The following is a 23,026-nucleotide window of genomic DNA, read 5'->3' as shown; positions in this document are numbered from 1 at the left end:
GTGTATTTTAATTTCTCGGTTAAAAATAAATAAATTAATTAATTGAAAATAAAAACGTGGAAACTTACATATATGACCCAATCCTTGGGCGCGTGCGCGTTCGTGCCGCACATGTAAAGCCGATTGCCATCTCCCATCGGTTGTATCACTCTTATATGGTTCCGGCAGTCGAAGTGCTGGGGAAAAAAAGGTAGAGAGAAGAAAATTAAATTCGACGGTACGACGTGCGTGTCGGCGACGGAAGAAGATAGTCGCGGAGAGTTCAATATGCCGCTCTCTCTTCTCTCTCTTCGGACTTTTCGGGGAAAAGAGGGAAAAGCGAAAGAGCATGCCGCGGGTTCCGCCGTCGCGGTCGATCACGTCGCGCGCGTATTTCGCGGCGAATCGGCGGGAAATGAATTGGCTTTGTCGTCACGTAGGGAATATTTGCGTGGACCTTACACCTCGACGACGACGCATACACGATGCATACGAATGAAGCCGTGATAAGCGTACGCGCATCTATGAGGCGGAACGCGATCGTGCCCGCGTTTTATCACCGCGGTGCGGGATTTCCAAGTACGAATAAAAATGAACACGCAGAGGGGATTAAATGTTTCGCGGTTAGTACGAATTTTCGACCGCGAGATACGGCGCAAATGGAATAACGGTGATTTGAGAGAGAGAGGTCGTAACTTTTCTATCGTTTTATTACGCGATATTTCTGCCGTGATACTACTCATCCGATTAGATCCGATTTTAATGAAGCTCTTTCTGGAATACTTGTACATTAATTCAGAAATTACAGCATGGTGCTAAAAGTCATTGCAGATTATTCGCGAGAGACGAACGCGACGCGGTAATACCTTTTCGTGCTAAAGATACAAACGAGATATCGTTCTTCTCTCAGATTCGCGAGAGCGACACCGCAATGTCTATTAAAGAGCAAGCTCGCGTCTTTCGTTTTGCCTTTGCGCGCCATCAAAGAAACTAGTCCTTTTATTTCAGCATGTCAGAAGCTTGCGATTCTTTTTCTCCTTGACATTATGCGCGCGTTCGACGTCTTTTTCTGTAATCACAATTCTTTCTCGTTTCGTGACACGCTCGGGCTAGTTTGCCCCCCCCCCCCTTCCTTCCATCCCCCAATAGCAGAATTAAAATTCTCTTCAAAGACGGAGTACAGTGCAAAACCAAACCGTATAAAAAGAAATCTACCTCCGATTTGCCTTTGGACACGCAATTTGCCACGTTGCTGGGTTCCAGATTCAGGGCGTCTCTCTGCAACAAAGAAAAAAAACCATGAAATTAGATTGCGTGAATAGATTCATTTGCCGACAAAGTTATTGGTAAAAAAAATTCAAGGATACTATTGCGCACACATATATGTATGTATAATATCTTCTGTGAGATTACCATGCCCCGAATATTTCACATTAAAAGAGAATAAGCGTTTCGAGCGGCATATCATAATTATACGTCTTTCAGGGAAAGTGTGCCGCTTGGCAAGTGCCCATTTCTTATGACAGACCACTCGACACGCCCGACCTTACGAGAGGCGTCATAAGTGCATACTTCACATTTTACAAGCTCAGAATGTTGTGCCGCAGCTGCCCCCTCATAACGCAGTCAAAAAAGCGCCACAAAAACGCGAATAAGGTCAATATTCAGGGAATATTTTGGAGAAAAGGATAATCACGCGAGAGAGAGAAAATAACGAAACTCCTCTCTTTGCTTTAAAATGCTCCCCTAGTTTATTTCATGATCACGCATAACATCCGGCATAATATTCCTTACGCTAATCGTACACGAATATAACGCGATATTCTCGCGTTGCAGAGAAACATTTAGATAAAATTAGTTTCATAAACGTGAATGGTTCACACGCGTATAGACTCATGTTGACCGACCTAACCACTTCGTTCGATGTGCACGTGTGCACTTTGTGTGTACGTTGATAGATACGATCACTAGGTCCGTAGAAAGTGATTCGTTTGCACGGTCAATCGTCCGAAACGCGTCGGACTTAACGATCGATCTCCTGCGGACGCGTTCCCGCGAGTGTCACCGCCAGAAACGACGTCGATCTTCGACATTGTCCCGGGCCGAATGTAAGGGCGAGCCGAAACAGCGTTCTCTCCGACGTTGATCTACGACCAATAAATTATCGAAAGAATCGCGGCGCGAGCGCTCTCTCTCTCTCTCTCTCTCTCTATCTCTAGCTCTCTCTCTGGAGCAGCCATATCGAGAGCAGACTAAAAAGAGGACGTTAAATCATAGCGAGGTTTCGACGGTACAAACGAATTATATATGTGCGATTCAAAGCTCCCGTTCGAGAAATACTCTTCTCGCGGGATCGCTATAGCGAACCGAGTGAACGTATATCGATCGTACGTAGCATCGTTTGGTAGCATCGTTTGTAAATTTACATTCCAAAGCGAATGAACTCCGCGTACTCCGGCGCCAACTGGTAACGCACTAAACTTCCCCGCATTGCGGATAAATATACAATATTGTTTCTAGTCGTAGGATTCTAGTCGCGAGGTCGGAAAGTCACATCCCGTGCGCAATTTGTCGGATAGAATGTACATTGGCGGGAATCCAGGGGACGCCGATTGAAGTGGATACGCGACGAACGAGCATACAATGATTTGCGCATACGGTATACATCTATACGGTCGCGATATTCGGAACGGGCTTGGAGTGGCCTATTATAAACATAATCCATTTACAAACAGTGCACCGCAGTCTACTTTACGAGCAAGTAGCGAGCTCGCGACCGCGATTTGTAACTTCGACCCGGAGAGTTTTCGATGAGCGCTATGCGAAACAATAGTTCTCTCGACGATGGTTGAACTATTCGCTTATTCCGTCCGACTCGCGCCTATGTTATTCTCCTTAATTTAGCGAGAGAGACCTATCGGTCTCTATATTCGACAACTACTTTGTCGTCTGTCGCCGACTATTCGCCTGAGAAGGCTCGCGATTGGTTCCGTGCGAGGTTCCACCTCCGTTAAAATCATTAAAGTCCTTTCTGTCCGCGCGGATATTGATAACGATGTATTACTCGTTAAGCACTGCGGGTGCATTAAGAGCTCGGTATACATAGCCGGCAGCTTGGCGGTAATTAAAAGCGGAGCAATTCCCGGTATCCGCGCTTACTCGTAAGCTCCGGCGTGGATCTCCTCTCGTTATACTAATCATTACAATCCGGCCGTGAACCCAGAACGGAGATAGGAGCGCGAAGACGGTGAGAAAATAGCGAAGGGGAGGTTCGGTGGATAGAGAATCTTCGCGGAAGATACGAAAGCGAGAAGAAGATAGAGCTTTTCTACGATTCACGCCGCTAATATAACGCTCCGCGTTCCTCCTACGTAATACACGAAGACACCAACATTCAAAAGTGTAATATCGCATTTGCAAACCTGAGACCATAAAGGATTATGATTTCGGGCACGTGGGTTTTATACGCGTTCACTTTTAATTAAGTACAACTGACGATATTACTAGCTCAACGTTCGTCAGCGATAAAATTATAAAACACGATTCGAGCTATTAAATCTTATCCGAGAATTTCAACCAAATTTTGAGTTAAATTAATCGGTAATTAATTCAACTCAAGATGATATAATTGCTTACAGTAAAATTTCTAATTATATAATATAATTTATATATTTTTTTTAATTTTTATCTTTTGATTTGTCAAACCACAAAAATCTAATAATTCTATCCACACACAGACACGCGTTGATAAAATACCGTAGATATTATCTGAAAAGTTAATTGCAATTAAGTCGAAGTGGTTTTCAATAAAACGAAAAACATCGAGAAATTGTTCGGAAGAAGAGGAAGAAAAAACATATGTATATTCTCCCGCGAGTTGAAGCGGATAGGTGCAGCTGTCGGCAGTAATATTATCGCCCAGCCGCGATGCATCATTTTATCGCGCTACCTACGATGCCATTAACTTTATAGCACCAGCGTGTCTCCCAGCATGCAAACGTCTCGACTTCCATTACCGGCGTGATACGCCGACTATTAAATAGAAATATCTTCCGTCATGTCGCCGATGTCCTACTCTAAGTTTCAGGAATCTGGTTGTCGCGCGGATTCCGCCTTCCCTCCCTCCTTCTTCCTCATTTTCGCAACAATTTTAAAAAATGTCGCGCATTCTCGTCTCTCATATTTTCAGTTTTACGTTATTATTTTAATCGAAGATTACAAAAGTGTAAAAATTTCAAAATTCTCTTCGATCAGAAAATTCATAAATCAATTAATCGAAGAAAGCAAAGCCTTAAAAGCAGAGACGCGAATCGTGTTTACATTCCATTTTAAATGCGTTCAATTCTTTATGCTCGTTGCCCGAATTAATGGAGAAACGTCACACGTGTTTCTTCCATTCAAAGCTCGAGGACATTCAGGATTCGGATCGGGTTGATTAAATTCGCGGTTAAGGTGATGATACAACGAGAGAAAAGTTGTCATTGCTCGCGAATTCGCTCCTTCGCCCTCCTTCTTTTTCTTTATCCCACTCTGGGTTTAATCATCGTCGCGACTCGTGCGCGTTGAAAATTCCTGTGTGCAAGTGTATGCATTTCCGTCAGCACGCCAAAAGCGGCTTGCGGGTGATTAGTTTCCTTGAAACGAAGGTACGCTGTACCATCCGTCTCAGTCTTTATCGTCGCCGCCGCTGATTTTCGGCTTTTCAGCTTGTTGCTTTCAGGGATAGTTCCGCTGAGTGATTATGAATGTAATATTAAAGGCACGCAAACGGATTTGTAATTATCCCGACAAACGATTCATTCCGAGATTTGATGTCGGTGTAAATCATTAAATTAATCTCTTAATTTACTTGAACGAAAAAAGATATCGCATGCGTTTTCCGCTCCAATGTGCGAGAGCGTGTGATTCTGGAAAAACTGTTTTCGCTTTTTTAAATAAAACAAAGAGGCACATCCCGCACATACATATTTAGGAATACTTTCTTTCCAAGAGCAAATAGAAAAACATTCACACGGATCAACGTTCTTGCCAACGTCGGCGGAAGGTCTGAGGAAGGACGAGATGGAGAAAGTGGAAGATCAGTGTATGCAAGGAAAAGGTATAATTTACCGTGCTAAAATATTAAAGGGAGAAGACTACTGTGGCATCCCCCCAGGGTATCGACACCCCCTAACCTCGGAAACTCGGGGAACGTAACGGTACCTGCGAGGCTGCTTTAAAAATTCACGAGTTCAGGCCACCGCGGCGCTTTTTATCTCATCAAATAGTAATACCGGGCATTGGACCGTTAAGAGACGAGATCCCCTCAGACTCTCCTGATCACGTGCCGGGTATACTGTCGCGGTGTCGGAGGAAAAAGAGCTAATATCTCTTATAACATTTTCGAATCAAATAATTTACAAACAAAAAAAAAGAAAAAAAGAAAAATCTTTATTTTTATGTAAAATTCTTCTCCTTATCCGATATCTTTTCATTTAACTGATATATTTTATACGAAAGGATGGTAGAAAGAAATTTTGACGATACGGTCAGAACGTGAGTGGGATATACGAAGAGTGAATAGACTCATGATAAATTCATGAAGAAATGACGTACGATATATAAATATCAACCAAGGGCATCATATTGTCTCTTTCACGCCGAGCGATGTCTATATCCTTGATTCGTAGTCGTGTCAGGTGGTAACCTTTGTTACGCATAAAATTTTCGCGAACTGGCCTGACATTTCAGCAGGACGAAAAGTGCCTTTCGTTGTCGATCGGCACCGTAAGTCACTTTTTCCTAATGGAAGCCGTCACTCGGCACCTTCTCGCCCTCTCGCGGCCTCGCACGACTGGAGACGCGCGATGGGAGGAAAAAAAAAGAGGGAAGGAGTGAGAGAGGGCCTGGGATTCAATCTGCATTCAATATTGATTCCAATCCGATATCGTGGATTTCCATTTTTGTGATTTACTTCTTACGCCGGCAGCACTGGCTGGTACTATCTGTACTACGAAAGAGGGTGTTTTTCGAGGGTCAACCCCAATGCATACCGATGTCGCGTCGTCATCGATCAAATTTCTCCAACGATAAATAACCCTGTCTCGGTGATGATACTCGCTCGCGGATTCTCGCAATGCGCGTCGACGGCTGAGCGATCGACCTTCCGGCAGAAAGCTTTTCGATTATTCGTATCAATTACGGTAAGTCAATGAACTAGAAGGAATTCCTTAACGATCAAAGTTCCAGCACGTCGAGAAGTTGGCGAAAGACGTAGCTTCCATTCCAGAGATAAGAAATTATCGATCTGATTTTCATCCTGGCGTAATATGATTTGTTAAATCGCTCAGAATAGCACAGTAATATAGATGTAGATCAGTTTTTACCCTTTTGTCATTTTAATACCTATTTATATTACCGCACCACGAACAGTGTTCCCGCGAGAGCTCGTTTAGTTCGCGATTTTACAACCGCACGAGTAACATCCTCATTAGCTTAAAAGAGCATTCATCGTAAGAGCTGAGTCCAAACGCAAAAACTCCTTTGAGCAATTTAGAATCGTTCGCGCGATCCTCGTCGTTGTACTGTAGAGTGTATTTGAGCATCGCGGTATTCGCGTTGGTTTTTTTTATTTTCTACGGGCGTTTTAATGGCAGTCTGGGACGAAGCATTTTACACGACGACGACGACGACGGTGGTGGTGGTGGAGGGTCTGTATGGCTATTTAAACACTTTCACCATAAATTCGCAAGAGAGGATACTTCAGTCTCGCTCGCGTCGCGCAACGCCTTTCCTCTCGCACGACTGTTCTCCTATTCTACCTCTTTTTATTGCTAACCGTGTGCGCGTATCATACCTTTTCTTGTGCGACTCGTGATTCGTGCAATAAAAACGAACGATACGAATGAATACGCAAGAAATACCCAGAGAAACGAAGTAACTAATATGGCGATTAGGAACGAGTTTCTAATATTCAATAATGAATGAGGTACGATGAAAAAATTGTATTAAAATATGTTGAAAGGAAATATCGATGAAACTATTTATTAATCAATTTTTATTTAATTTACTAATAAATTATCATACGTAGTACAAATAAATTTTTAAGAAAAAAATTCAATGATCGAATGAGAATGGAGGGAATCCAAATGGAAAAAAAAGCGTGAATGAAACTTGGCGGAACAGTAGTGGAGGTGTGAAGACGGCGACGAAAATCGAAAAGGAAATACTGTTGACAGTTACTTCGTCGAGTAATAGAGCAGTTTCGTAGTCTGAAATTACCAGCTTCGTTGAGGTGACATCATCTGGGGCGAGTTTGCTAGCGAGCTCTCTTCGTCGAGGATCCTCTGTTTACAATTTCGATGTTTGCTCGATGACTGAAAAAGATTTTTCACCTCAGACGTAGACTATGAATGGAAGCTTCCGACATGTTTCATTCACGAAACAGAGTTTCTCTCATTCTTTAATTCATTTGTCTCGTCTCGCGCGATGCGATTTTCGCCTCCACGTGAAGTTTTCTTTCGTAATTTTTGCAAATCGATGAAGAACAGACGTACAGAGAAAAGGGATCGCGTAATCACATCTTCGTGATTTCTTTTTTGGGGGTACATCGAAAATAGACATTAAAAATAAAAGAGTCCACCGCACACTAATGTAATGAACGCGAGAAAAAAAACGAATTATCGGCGAAAGTTTTTCGCAACTTATATCTGATGAAAGGGTATTTTATACGGGGCGCGAGAAGGGTGTTTCTCCTTCGTTGGCCCGAGGGCAAATTCATTTCTGTTACGCGCGAAGTCGAATGGTGTTGCGAGAGAGAAAAAGAGGGAAGGAAAAATCAAGAAAATGGAAAATGTGTATACGACGACGAGTTGGAAAATCGAGAAACAAGAGGTCCGAGTAAAGTTCGAAAATTTTTCATTTCATGCTCGCCATTGTCCTTCATTTCTACGGAGCGAGAGTATACTTCCGCTTGATTACAGAAGAAACTGATTTATAAAGGCGCGCGTTTGCGAGAGACTCTATCTCTCTCTTTCTCTTTCTGAAAAAACTGCGACCATTCCGTAACCCGCTTGCCGAGTTTGCGAGTGCGAATAATGTACGACGGAGGGACACGTTGCGCCTTGTAAGAAAGCCTTGTAATTAATTTCTCGTCGAAGCGAGGCAAGAGCTTGGAAGACGATACTCACGCGCTTAACACCACTTTCAATATAGCCTGTAAATATACCGGGGCGCATAATGCAATTTACCGGCGGCTTGTCGATAACGTTACGATGTGTATACACGCGGGCTATTTATGTACTTCACAAGAACCGTTCGCGTACGCGATAATCGGCTTTAGATGGCCCTAAAAGGTATGAAATATGACGCAGTTCTCGCGTGTCTAGAGAACATGGAAAAATAGTATGGAAATAATAAAAATATCGCGCAGAAAGAGAGAGAGGAATATTTTATATTAGATAAATCTGAAAATTCTCTCCAGGCATTTACGAGAATGTCGCGAATAAAATTTTCTATCCCGTCCCATATGCTGTTATCGGTCTATAATGTCGAAAATTTCATTTTGCAAATATCCCGCCCCGCATTTTTTTAATACTGGGCATCGTGACAAGAAAAAGAGACGTGTTTACTTATCTTGCATAAGTTGTTTAAAATTCACAAAGGCATTATCGGTATAACGTCATGCGGTAAGACCACGCAGATCTTGCGACAAACTACGCATTTGTTGCGAGATGAAGGAAGCTTATCGTACTGAAATTTCGCTGTGGTCTTATATCGAATTCATTGTCGCAATAAACTCCGCCGTCATGGAGAATGCCGGTCCGTCCCTAGTTTGAGAGAATGGATAAGAAAAGACGCGCGCGAGAGAAGTCGAGGGAGAGTAGAAATTCCCTCTATAGAGAGAAGACAAGACTAGAAGTTACGTGTATATATATACACTATGGCTCGGTGCTAAATGTATATTTAATATTATCATTTTAAGAAGCAACGCAGGGGTGGCCATTTATTTTCAGACGTCGGCGGAATTGTTTACTACCTTGCGTGGGCCCTTTTGCGCGTGCGCGTTTATATCCATCACGTGCATTCGCGTGCGTGTGTTGCATCGAAATGTCAAGTATCCCTTCGTCTCCGCGTGTCCGGGTTCTTTCAGTGGAAATATCACCGTATATCGCGACAGAGCCGCCGTATCTCATCCGCGATTTTACAGCCGTGTAAATCCCGGGGAGAGTTTCTTAATACTTCAGTGACGTCTAGTAAACGTAAAACCGCTCCATGTCCAATCTTCCACTGTCGGGCAATTTTTATGCAACAGCTCTATAGATATCGAATATCGTTACGTGTGCATGTGAACAAAATCGTCGTCGGAACGTGGGACTTGCTCGAATCCCCGCTCCGTTTCGAATTGGACGTTGCTTTATTGGACGTAGCGGTGGTTTATAGATTCCGATTTTCTCGACGAGATCCGCGTGCGTTTGGGTTTCACTCCTTTTACCATCTTACTCGCGCACCTTCCCCTATCGCTTCCTGCTCCTATCGGCTGCCGGCATGCTTTATTCACGGCGCGGCCGAGCTCGTCTCGGCCTGAGCATCCAACGTCGGAATTCGTTACGCGATCAACGATGGACGACTTCTTTTTCGCGCACGCCGGCTCTCGATCGATACGTTCATCGTACTTCGGGGATCGATCAGACGATTTCGCCTTATCGTATAACACCGCTTTGCCGGGAGGATTTGCCGCTTCTCCTCTCCGTATTGCGCAAACCCGAGCATACCTTGGCGAAGATGTAACGCGCGCGCAAAAAAAAAAAATAACCAGGTTCGAGCGAGGCTGGTCTTATCGTTCGATGCACGTTCTCCCAGACGATGATAAAGATACAAAGATTGCACGAGCGTGCGTCCATGAAAGCGAAATTACCCCCGGTTCCTCGGTTATAACTCGAAACCGCTAAGCGATCGCGGAGCTGCTGTATTTCTCTTTATCGAATATGCATCGAATACTCTCGGCAAAGTTATTCTTTCATATATACATATGTAGTCTTTTTGCCGCAAAAAAAATATTCATGCAACGAATATTATATATATATTTTTTTTATTTTTCGATATTGCGCATCTGGATCACAGTCGAATAATCATCGGGTAAACATGCTCGATATTTTAGTAATACAAAATCTATACTATTGAAAGCGTTTCCCTTTAAATAAGCATAAACAAACTCAAAATGGTAAATTTTATTTTTAGAAAACACGCGTTAAGTATATCGATCCGTTTTGCTTGTTGCTCTTAAAATGCGCCAGGGGAAAAGAACGTACAAGTTTCGTTTCGCGTGTATTTTTCGGGCATCATGCAGCAGCCGTCCCTTTGTAGGATATGCGGAGCTTAAAACCTCCCGGCCGTCTATTCTAGCCACGTACTATAACTCGCCTGGAACGCGTGCGGTCCCTCAGGGCGGACGCACGGACTTGTTTCTTCCCCTTATGAAATTGTAACGGAGGCAGGATTAGCATGGAACATTGTCTCCGTGGCGTAGGGTAGGTTCACATTGTAGCGAGATGCTATCGAAAGCGACCCGAACGCATCCGAATTTCCATTCTCACTTTCGCTCCCGAAAATACGTCATTTTAAATGTACATCTTTTATCTTGAGGAATGTGACTCTTGTATTGTGTTCATATGTTTCTTATTCGCATGTATCTTCGGGTTATCATCAAAATGGAAATTTATGAAAACCGAGCCAGAAATGGACTTTGAGCAAAGCTGCTGTCAGATTGTTTTAAAAATTTCCTAATCTTTTTTTTTATAACTTTCTAATCTAAATAATTCAATCAAAAAATTAATCATAACAATTATTAGAAAATTTGTCATATAACTATATAAGTAGTTATTAAAAATGTTGATTATATAAACGCAACATTCTCATCCACTCGAGATCTGAACAACTACTCAAACGTGTTTTTTTATTTTTATCGCCCATCACTTGAGCTATGTTACCCTTCTTGCTTACCCAACTTATGGTATATATAACTAATGCCTTCGAGTCGATCCGGTCCCAATCGGTATATGTATCCCTCCCCTGCAGCATCCGCAACGATCCTTTCCGCAGCCGGACGATCATCATGCATATATGTAAAATGCTAAATTATATCATCCCGCGCGTGGTATTCCTTCTTGCATCTCCTTCACTTCTCGCGTCCACGTGTATCTCGCTTTTCAGTTTACCCTACACATCCCTCGCAGCTCGAAATGCCCCAGAGACTTAGGGAGGGAACAAAAGAAGGGGAGAACGGTTTCTGCGGCCTGGCCTGGCCCGCGCGTTAACGTTTTACGGCCACATATCGCTACGAGGAAAATCGAAATTCCATGCTCGTTCATTCTCAATGGAATCGAATTCTGCGGTAATGGTAACACACCGGTACCTTGCAATGCGATTGTAATCGAACCGAATCGTTCGCATTCCAAAATTACGAAATCGGAGTGCGATGAAATTTACTGAAAATGATACACCCGATTCATATAGTAATAATCAACCGCACGTGATTGCTTAATGTAATCGTACGGAGTAACTTGTCCGCTGTGCGGTGAAACCAACCGGCTATTAGAATTATTTCATGTTGTTTCATCATTTTCCCAAACTTCGCAGCGGAACACCGCTATCGTTGGCACATTTTCGAGCAAGTTGTTCGCGGAAACCCAGCATGCGGAGCGTAAGTTACATTCGTGCAAACTTTATATCACCGCTGCGCGGTGCAACGCTCTCGGGCATTAACTCGGCTAAAACGGTCCGTCCGTGCCGAATAACTCGCGCGTGTACATCAATTCGCTCTGTGTACCTATTTAATGATCACGTGCGGCCTGGAGGCGAAGAGTAACTATCCGCCGCGCGCTTCGACGTTTTCGCGTCCCCGGTTTCCTCTGTGTGAAACACGTCGCGCGTTGTCGTCCATGTTAAAATTAGTTTCAGCGACGTCACAATCGTCGCATCTGGCATGAAAGTCGAACGAGAAGCGACGGGGTGACAGAACGAGGGCGGACCGGACGCCTCGTTTTCTCTCCTCCTCCGTTTCGGGGCGGTTTTTCGTCCTCGCGACAGGTGGTGGACCCAACGATACGAATATAATTGCGTTTTCGAATCGTCGTTTCTTCCCGCAGCGAAATGTCCGAGATATAATTTTTTTTTTCCACAAGAATATATAAATAGACATAATAATTTCATCCAAAATTTAATAAAAAGATTAATATAATAAAAAAAGAGAAAATCGTACATGTGTCGATTATTTTTTTGTTTGTTATTATTATCTGTTTTAAGAAGAAATATACTTGCGGTTCACCGTATAAAAGTACTCGAAATTATCCAGAACGGCTTCTCTCGAATAAAACGTTTTGCTGTGTATATATATTCGCTCTTGGAAATGTTTCGTTATATCGTTCAAGCATCCTTCACCTCTTTCGCGTGAGAAAAGTCTGTAGATAACCGTTTATTTTCTCAAACAGTAGAAACCGACTGTAAAATCGTGCCGCGCGATAACGCGTAGAAACTCCGACGCCACTGTCGAAGTACTAGATACCAAACTACTTGCCGGAAGCTGTAGGTCGAAAGCGGAGGTCGAGGCAGAGTAGGAGCTCGTTGGAAAGAGCCGGGCGATTTTCCAATCGGGGCCGCGGGGCGTTGTCTCTCTCGGAAGGTTCGTTGTTCTCTCCAAGGAGAACAAATCGACGAACAACGCCGACAATCGGATTTCATTCCGGTCAGAGTCGGTCGAACGAGGTATCGTCTGTAGGTAGTCGCCACCAGGTGGAAGCCACTCCGGCGCACCTTGTCGCAACCGGAGAGGGTTAAAAAGCAATTTTCTCTCTCTCCGACCGAGTCGAACGAGCGTCTGGCGACCGACTACTATTCTTGACGTAGAGAGAACATCAAGAAGGTGAGATAGCAATTTTTATTCCATTCCCGATTCATCGAGCGCGTCCCATTTACCAAAACTCGTCCGAAAGAATGTGCATTTGTGCGCGCAAAAAAAAATGTTAAATGCGTCGCGATTCGAGTGGAAACGACAAGTTACGGATCATCGGAATTTGACAGGAACGACGAAAGAAACAAAACATTTTTATAATACAATTCGATAGCTTCGTAATCAAAACGTGTCCGCGATTGTTTGTATCTCGGCTGCTACTCTCGGACGAGAATATACGCGAATGCACTTTGCGAGTTTTTAAAACGGACGCATCGCATGCATTTAAGCCGGATGAGGGAGTGCGTGAAAAAATCATCGTGCGATTCGTTCGTCCACAATGGATCGCTTAACCGGTAGATACGCGTCAGCTGTTCCAATGACGTCGGTATCGTTTCGCTCGGCTATGCATGATTGACACTTTTATGGGGACGAGCTTTCCAAGTTACGACCGGGGACCTGGTTTTATAGCCCCCTAAAATGGAAGCCAAACTTCACGTGACGTATTTGATGCTAATCAAAACGAAAATAAGTAGAGAAAATGAGCGCTGTTACGGTGAATTAAATTCTGTCCGAGATTCATTGATGAATGAATTAGTTGAATTAAATGAATGTGCAGTTTTAAGGAGAAAGAGAGAGAGGAGAGAATGTAAATACGAGGAACTTATAATCCCGAGTTAGTATCACTGAAGTTTCTTGCAATTTCAAGACGTAATTATATTAGATTATTATCTCTACATTTCGTCCGATGTTTTAAATAATAAACTTAGTATATTAAAAATAAACATTATATCGCGCATTATATATAATTAAAAGTTAGAAACTTTGTTAAAGTTTTTACAGAGTTATTTCTAAAAGGCACATATCACACTAAAACACACACACACACACACACACACACAGATCCACGTTTTCACTTTTGAAACTAAACGTGGTTGTTGTAATTTCGCTTGTTCAATATTGAATTTGATATTAATTTAAGATAACGTACGCGCTATCACATTTAGCTCTAAACGTGCCGAAATGCGGACCGCAAAATATACAAAAAGGTCTAGACAACTCACCTCGCAGTTGGAATGACTGATGTTGCTCAGATTTAGCCTGAAGATCTTGTCCCTGAAAGCAGAAGAGGAAAGTTTCATGTTAGCGTAACGGCCGAATTAAGCGTGGTCGCGAGATAGACGAAAGGGTCGAGGGGTAAATTTTCATTCCCAACGTCTGCGAGATGCATTACTCTCCGTGACTCGACCCTACCTTATCTCGCCGCTGTTATATATGGTTGTGTAGCACCGCGGCACTTTGCTTACGGCTTCTCTGCTACGACGAACGCTCACAAACGGCACGGAATTTCTATGAGGGTAGAAAAGGAGAGACCGGAGGCTAAAGTGAGATGAGTTTTCTGCTCTCTCTCTCTCTGACCGAGTTTCACGTTGTCTTTTCTTTGTTTGACAGCGGTCCCAAGTCACGTCGTTTTCATATCGTCCTTCGCTTTTATTAGAATCTTATTTCTCCAAAAACCGTCATTCACGTTCGAGATTTAAGGTATAATAGAAATCACAAAGTTAAGAAAAAGAGAGAATCTGGAAATAAGTTATGTGGGGCTCACGCAGCGCTCGTCCTCAAAGTTTTCCTATTAAAGTTAATATAATTACGAATATTAATTATTTCCCATAAATTGTTCGTGCAGCATTAATGTCAAATGTCGAATGATATATATTTCCTGCATTTCAATTAATATATAGCAGACATACTCGGCAATGCGAATAACGTCCCGTGTGTGAACGAGTCCTCTGTGTGAAAAACACACACAAGATTTTCATATAAATCCCCCCGCAATCTGAGGTGCCGCGCGTTCGATCATACGTGAAAGGTATATACACGCCGCTGGGTGCCGCCGATCGTAAATCGAATTTACCCAGTTTTCAAATGTTTCGCAACATTAACGCCGACGCGCCGCATAACTTTATCCCAATAGCCATTCATCATCGCCTTTCAATAGAAATACGCAGTCAGACGGAATGCGCGCGCGAAATGTGCTGAAAAAAAAGAAGAAAAAAGAGAGAGAAGAACGCGAGGAAAAGGAAGACCTATCCCTCAGCGGCTCTCCTTTTTCATTCATTCTGTGCATCGCGCCGTGAAAAAGTAAATACCAACGTAGAAAAACAAATCCGTACTTTGGAATCTACCCGCGTCGAACTTTCGTCCCGGCGAACTTTTTAGAGGGTTCGGCAGGTGGAAAGGAAATGCGAAGATGGGGGGAGGGGGAGGGAAAATGCGCGCGAAACGACGAGGATTGTCTACGTGCTGGCACGTCGCTCATGCTATCGAAAGAAAAAATTCGTAGAAAAGTAATTTGTAGGGGAAACCTGGCGTAAAAGGCGGGGTTGCGCTGCAAAGTCATCGCTCAGCCGCTTTGAAATTCGATTGGTAAAACGTGCGTAATCAAACTGAGAAATTACTTTGCCATTGAAAATCGTCAGGGAAAAATTTCATTAAGACCTCATTGACACGATTCTGTGACAAGTGCGGAACATTTTTTTTTTTTTTTTTTTTTAAATAAAGAAAGTGTTACTCGAGAATCGGGGAAAGAATTTGGTTCAATTTAACATTTTAACATCGCCTCAGGAGCTTCCGCGGGAAAGTTTAATTAAAATCTCTCCAGCAGTTTGCGCAGGTCGTGCTGCAATTTCTTAAACTACAAAGACCGCTCCGCTACCGCGGAGAAGAAAATTTCAACAAATTTTATTGCTAATTCGCAAATAAAAACGGAAAACTTGAGGATCGATAGAGCGTTTGCGAAATTCTGAGCAACGCACATGTGTTGTCCGTGCTTTTCCGTTCCAAATAAGCTTGGAATAACAACTACGCGCACACCATGCTTTTGTGTCTAGTGTATATATATACACAGACACAAACATGTATGTAGGGCTCTACTCGCGCGCATGTAATACGGACATTTCCACCGCACGCGAAAAGGAGCCTGACGAATGCCGGGCGAAATCCGAAAAGCATCGTTGTCTGAATTTGTGGCTGAGCGTGACGGACAGCTCTGACCCGGGATGCATTATCCAACGCGTCGAGATCTACTCTCTCCCCTCCTTCACACCGCCCTCTCTCAGAGATTCCGGCCTGGGGAAATACATGACAAGGGCCGGGAAAGTGACGTTTGCAACAGCGCTATTTATCTCGACGCCTTCGGGAAAGAGACGTATATACGTGGCAAGATGGGTTTAACATAATAGAACGATTTTAATAATTCCCGGTATAAATCAACGAGCACATACACACATGACAGAATATTATTATAACGTCGGCATTTCAATAAACCGCAGTGCAGTCCCCCCGGCGGACGTTATAAAACATTACTTTTCATAAAATAAATAGCGGAAACCATGGAGAGAGTGACATAAAAGCGGATGAAATGTGACGGATAAAATGCACGGATTTAGCACGATTTAATCTAATTTCTCGGATACAATTTCGTCGGATGCAGTCTGCGGACGAGAGTAATCCGCCAAATCGATATACGACATCCGAAGTGCTAACATCGACGAAAACGTCCGGGAGAGAAAGCTCAATTGCCACGGTTGGTTCTACAACGCCGCAAGCTCGTGGCAGTTTTCACCTCGCAAGCGTTCGCGGCCGTAACTCACTTCTCTACGTTATCACGTGCTACTGCCGGTTGTTTCAGCGAGCGTTAACGGAGGTGAAATCTCTCGTATAGCCGTAACATTTCCAGCAACGGTTACCGGAGGGAGACAATTAGGGGGAAAACCGATCGCGAACTGGATGCAACGTGTTAATCCTGTCGCAGTCGCTTTTTCCACCGCGAATTGTCGCGAGAACATACAATACAAGTCTGGCGAGGAAAAGGACAGGGCGCCGAACGAAGATGAAAATATGATCGACGAATTTTTATCTCGTTTCGCTAGACACACGGCAGACGAATCGACGGATATAAGCGAACTGTATATTTTTTTTTTATTTTTTTATTTTTTTTTATGTATATAGCCCCTGCGCGCCGGCAGGTCTCCGGCTTGATAATTGGAAGCGTTCAATTAGCGTGCCTTAATTGCGGAGCGAACCGCAACGCGGGTGCCGATTCTCAAACTACAATTAATGGCTATCACCTTTCTAATTAACGAGGAACGATGTTCGCGCGTGTATCGATTGTCGTGCGCGGATAACAGAGAAAAAAAAATCGTAAAGAACAGATATGAAAGGGACACGAGAAAGGAGTCGCGATCCAGGAGCGCGAGGTCACGCGAGACAATCTATATATGTACAGAAAAAAAATCGGATCTCTTTTAAAATCATTTAAAAATTACGTCCTGCGAGATTATGAGACTTAATCGGTTCTTATCGTTCGAGACGTCGATACGATTTCCTTTTCGCGAGATTTTTATCGGAATTCTATTCGATATTGTAGTCTTGTGAATAGATAGGTATGTATATGTATGTATATATATATATATGACATGAGACAAAACGACGCAACTACATGGAACCAAGCCAGGAAACAGGAAACGTTAAAGTCGAAGTAGCCGCTTTCCTTGGGAAATGCAATTTATTGTAACTGTACTTTTCTTTTTGTCGCCCCATATGGTGAGCTCATCTCATCTTGCAGATACATAAGAAAGAGAAAGAAAGAGAAGAGAGAGAGAAAGAGAGAGAGAGAAATGAAAAGGTAGAGTCATTTCAAAAGTGGAAACTTTTATGCGCTTGTCATCTTTTATCTTTCGGTGAAAAACTGATTTATATCTCATTTAATCTGATTTCTCTCTACTGCGTTCAAATTATATTGTTGCCAATTTATTTTCTATCGATAGTGAAAAGAAATTTATATAATTTTTTAGCGTATCATATGTGAAAATCACAGTTTCATGGCAAATGTTGCATATAATACCATTCAGAAAAAAAACTGAAAAAAATACAACTACTATTGCCCCGCCTGCATACACCGTAAATTATAATGTCATGAATTTATCAAATCGCTCCGAAACGGGTGAAGTCAATTGAATCTCGTCTCGTTGACGAAAGCTCTACTTGCTTGTTCGAATCAGAAATTGTAAGAGAACCTCGTAAGACGATCCGTCTCATCTCACAAAGGGATTAAACAAACGTTATTCCTCGTCTGCCTCGGGATTTCTCCGTATCCGCAAGCATTGGAGAACCATCCCCGTTGCGTCTCCATTACCGGGGCTTCGTAGCATTTTGCTGGCATTTACCAAATTAAGAGAAGGGGAGGCATCGCGCACAAAAGAGAACGGAGAATAGGAGGCGAACGTTAGCGGATGGTCCGCCAAGGGTGAGCGGCTGGAACCGAATCAAGAAATAATACTCCACTGGTAATGATGCGACGTCTCCCTCCCGCAATCTGTACTCCAGGGAACATCGTAGGGCCGGCCCTTTAGCCTTTGCTCTCCCGCCGAGTCACCATCGAAGAAATAATAACCCGATACTCGTACGAACGCAACGAAGAGCAGACGATCGATTTAACGGGTTATTACGGCTACCTAGGGAACGGTAAGAAACTCTCCTTCGTGCAACTTTTAATTACGGCTAAGTTTCATGAAAAAAACTGAATGGAAGGAGAATTGTAAAATATTGAGAAATAGAGAGAATTTGACACGTTGTGTATATATAAAACAATCGCACAACATTCGTAAAGGAGAACTTTGTGATAGCAAAATGTCATTTAATTTAAAACTAAATATTCATCACTGTTTACGATATGTATATTATTATAAATTGTGCGCTTTTGTTCGCGATGCTTAAGAGATTGCTATGTTTCAAGGATGAAATAGAAAATTCATTAATTTTGATCTCTGTTGACATGACGTTTTTCATTTCGCCGACAACCATAATTGCACACACACAGATCGTCAGTTTCGATTTATATTATATGTTTGCTCTCCTTGCCGTTTTCCTCCGCAGCTCAAAGGCTTCGAGTAAATTGCCTTTCTGCTAAGTGAAACATTTAGAGCGAGAAAATTTTGATCATCTTCTATAAAGTGAAACAGGCAAGGTAAACAGCTTCGCGGTTTTCATGAACAATAAGAAGAAAAATAGTAGTAAAAAATCGATAGAAATTGTGCAAAACTTTGCGAGTTAAAACAATCGAATCGCTTAGAATAAAAACATTTTAAATAACATTTTCAATCCGCTTTCTCCGTAAAAAAAAAACGCAATATAGAGGCGTTGCGCGTTCTATATCGCCTATTCAACGATAATTATTATCCCGAAAGCCGATATCATGTGTAACGAGTAATCCCTCAAAGTTCGAATTATATTCGATTATCCGGCGACATCGGAAAATTCGATCAAACAGCACGATCCCGCGCTTCACATACATTGTAGAATTTTAATCACAGCAATCGTAAAAATCCGCAGCGTAGCACGTACATACATACATACATATACACGGTCGAAGCGGCGTTGACGTAATACCTCTGTCCTCAGGCTTTGACGAGGGAAAACGCGCGCGGCAACTTTTCCCGGGGATTTTCATGGCGTGACATTTTATTACGAAGCTGGAAAAAAGTTCTACTTACATAGCTCCGACGTATAGGGCGTCCCTCTTACTGTCCAGATAGAGCGTCCTGTAGTACAGCATGCCGCAGCTGAATTCGCGCACGTGTTCTGAAAGCAAAAGTAAATAAGGGGATTAAACGCGACGTCGTAGCATGGCGAAATTCATTTTCCGCGGCGCGGAAACGCCGCGTCGCGGCCCGCTCTCGCTTGCCGGGGGATCGTTAGATTTTCATTATGACTTTTATAATAACGGCCGGATAGTAAGGGGCGAACTCACCACCCCCTCCCCCTTTCCACCCTCTGTCGACCCCGCGCGCGCGCCGGTAATCCGGCTAAAGTCAACTCTGACTTATCTCTACCATAAACTCGTCGGAATTACACGGCACGTAACGCGCGCTCGACATTTTCGTTCTATCGGCTAGCGCGAATTCCGCTATAGCTGAAATCCGCGGCGCGGAAACGTTGAAGATCAATATAGCGCGAATTGATATCAGCGAGCTGAGCAAGCTGCGGGAAGAACTTTTGCTATTGTCTTCGATGTAAATGCGCGAGTTTCTGCCTTGGGACAAATTCTCGAACGATAGCGCAGGCATTTAACTTTTTTTTCCCAGTTTCCGCAAAAAGCTTCCGTGAAAATGGGAGGATATATATTTCATATATTTTTTTAACAAAAGAAAGGACATATTGCGCAAGTGCGATAGTCGTGGCAGGGTTGTTTAAGGGTATTAAGTCAAATCGATTATCATTTGCACGTCGAGAGAGCTAGAGTGCATATAAAATTCACGGACCAGCCCGCTGGAACGTCACGAGAAAGAACGGTCGCCACCCCCTCTCGCCATCCTCTTCCACTCCTTTCTATCTCATCGACACTGATCTGCTTAACATATGAAAGAAAGCCGCCCCTTTCTAAATATACTCGTTCCACTCTGAACTAACAGAGCGCGAACAATACTATATTTTATACGGTATCAAGAGGGGCTGACGTCGAATGAAAGGGGTTCCTATTCTGGAACAGAGCTACTCTTCCTCCGCATCTATCCCTTGTGTTCCGTGCCTCTTTCCCCGTTTCTCTTTCTCTATCTCTCTTCTTCACGTGCTAACCAAACCGTTTCTCCTCTCTCCTCCGTAAACGTGCACGGGGGATGCAAAAACGCGATCTCGTTTTATCTCCGCAAAACGACCCACGTTACGCCGCGCTCCCTCTAATGTCGGACTTATTCAAAACCAATGTGTGCCATAGCTCGTTAGATCGGCTCAGATAAACCACGACTCCTAGACCGGTGTGTCTCGAGAGACTTTGAAATTTATATTCACGCGATCCCGTTTCTCTTTTTCCACCGATTTCCTCTAAATTCGCTCGCAACTCGTTCGCATCTCGACGCGATCCAAGCATATTTCAAGTGCAAGAGTTATATTCTCATCTTATCGTCGTAATAAAATTCTATTCGCTCGCGTAAAACGACACGGTTGCACCTGCCGCTCGTTGTGTATCCGAGTTAATACAACTGTTGCGTCCTGATGTGTCGTTCGCGCGAAAACGCTTCTATTTTCGACCCGCGATAAAACCGGCTATACCGCTGAAATTGTTAATGGAGTAAACGTCGTCGCGCGACGTGTAGATTCTATTTATACAAACAGAGAGCGAGGCCCCTTTGGAGCAACGTTATTTATGTCATACGGCGAATATATACTCTGCGTTATATAGTAATAATGTGTCTCGTGTATTCACTTTAGGTTCATTCAACAAAATCGCTCTGTAAGATATATGTAGTCAATCCCGTCGCCAATGTAAGTAATTTATATACTTGTACATATATATTATATATATATATATATATATATATATATATATATATAATTGTTCTCTCGCAGCATATATTTCGTTAACACGTACGACGCGACCACACAATTAAAACTTTGTACGGTTTTATAATTTCCAACTGTTTCATAATTATTCGATAATTGTTACATTGTTTTCGACTGCATTGCGTGCCAATATTTGCTTAATTAATTGTACGATACGCGCATAATATAAATAATTAATCGTTCAATATTGATGCGTTGGAGAAACATATGGTGCCACTGCGCTGGGTTCTCTGACAAATATTTGCCGTCGTGTAATTTACCGCCATTAAAAGACGTCCACACGCCGGTGTACACGTGCGCGCACAAACATCTACTTATCGTAAATTACTTGCAACGCTCTCCCATATAAGAACGCGCACTCCGAACTTGGAGGGACGATACAATCGCTAATCGACGGTTGTTAACGGTGCGTGATAATGCTCTAACGACCTTAGTTGCGGAAACCATTCATTTGGATTCGGTGGTTCCGGCACACAACGGCCTAACAACGTTTACAGTATTTCTTAATTAAGCACGCGCCGAGAGAGTATTAGCGATCCGGAATCGTTACGAATCTTGCGGCCGTATATCTCGTAAAAAAAAAGGAGGGTTGTAAAAACGGAGGGTGGAAACGTAGAAACCCATGCTATCACAAATATATCGGCTAATAAACGTATAAATTCTTCTTTATTTTCTTGATTCGGAAATCCAATGGTTTTATCCAGACAATCCTTTATGATTACATATATAAAACAATATTTATGTCCTTAATTCCCAAAATAATTTCTAGCGTCTCGTTTAGCTTGACAAATATTACCTATATAGGTATGTGTACATACATAATACAAGATACGCACTTGCAGTTGTCTTATGAAAATAAGAGTTGTTAATTAATAATCTGTTTTGTCGAGCTAAACGAGATACTGGAAATTATTTCGAGAATTTGAGGATATAAACGTTGTTTTAGATTCTACGTTAATCCCACGTAAATTTGAAATAGAGCTCGTTTTTAGTCAAACGATCGTTAATACCGTATTTAAATCCCGCCGACTTTAGAATCTCAATATGTAACGAGAGGACGATTCGCTCTTTAAATCCTCTCTGTGTACGTTCACGTCATGCTCCAATTCTTGCGTACACGTTTTTGCATGTAAATGCATTTCTGCGAAAGCTTTTAATCGCCGTTTGCAGAGCATCCGGTTTTGGTCCGAGCAATAAATATATAATCCGACTTTCTGAAAAACTTATTTGATATATCCTATATAGCGTTATTTTACCGTGTATCTCATCCACGGGCTCTAATTTTTTGCCAACATACAAAATCAGAGAACAAATTCCATTACGAATTTAATCAATTCTTTCTGCATCCAAAATTAGATAGTTGTAATTATAATTTGGCATAAAAACCGAAAAAAATTTGATAATATTTCATATTTGCGAAAATTTATCTTTGATACTTTTCGCCAATTCGGACGTGTATATAATTCATTCTCTTCCATTTAAAATTCGCAGCGTTCATGGGAAACAAAAATTCGAGTATTACATAAATCATAAATAAGAAAACGCGCCACATCGACAATTGTATGTAAATGGAGCAGGTAATGGAAAGTAGCGAGATTATTAGTCGTGAAAAACAATATCGCGCTGAATTGAATCGATAAAGGTGAACGGGGAAGCCAACGAGATGAGAGTTGGCATAGTCGATGAGGGAATTTTAGGAAGTTTATTGCTCTCGTCGTGATG

The 23,026-nt window shown here is 42.6% G+C and overlaps 1 protein-coding gene across 2 annotated transcripts in view; it reads right to left on the bottom strand.

Annotated features, from left to right (window-relative positions):
• Positions 1-23,026, bottom strand: part of Sema2a (Semaphorin 2a) — a 190,023-nt gene that overhangs the window by 14,623 nt on the left and 152,374 nt on the right. For both annotated transcript variants that reach the window (XM_083037281.1, XM_083037280.1), the window contains 4 exons: positions 19,459-19,546; positions 13,969-14,020; positions 1,195-1,257; positions 69-176 (listed from right to left, as the gene is read on the bottom strand). In XM_083037281.1, coding sequence (XP_082893407.1) covers positions 69-176; positions 1,195-1,257; positions 13,969-14,020; positions 19,459-19,546 — 311 coding nt within the window. The remainder of the gene's footprint in view (positions 1-68; positions 177-1,194; positions 1,258-13,968; positions 14,021-19,458; positions 19,547-23,026) is intronic.

The sequence above is a fragment of the Prenolepis imparis genome, unplaced genomic scaffold (genome assembly GCF_030444845.1).
Source record: "Prenolepis imparis isolate NDT839.2.m4 unplaced genomic scaffold, iyPreImpa1.0 SCAF_4, whole genome shotgun sequence".
Taxonomy (NCBI): Eukaryota; Metazoa; Arthropoda; class Insecta; order Hymenoptera; family Formicidae; genus Prenolepis; species Prenolepis imparis.
This window is presented reverse-complemented; position numbering and strand designations above follow the sequence as displayed.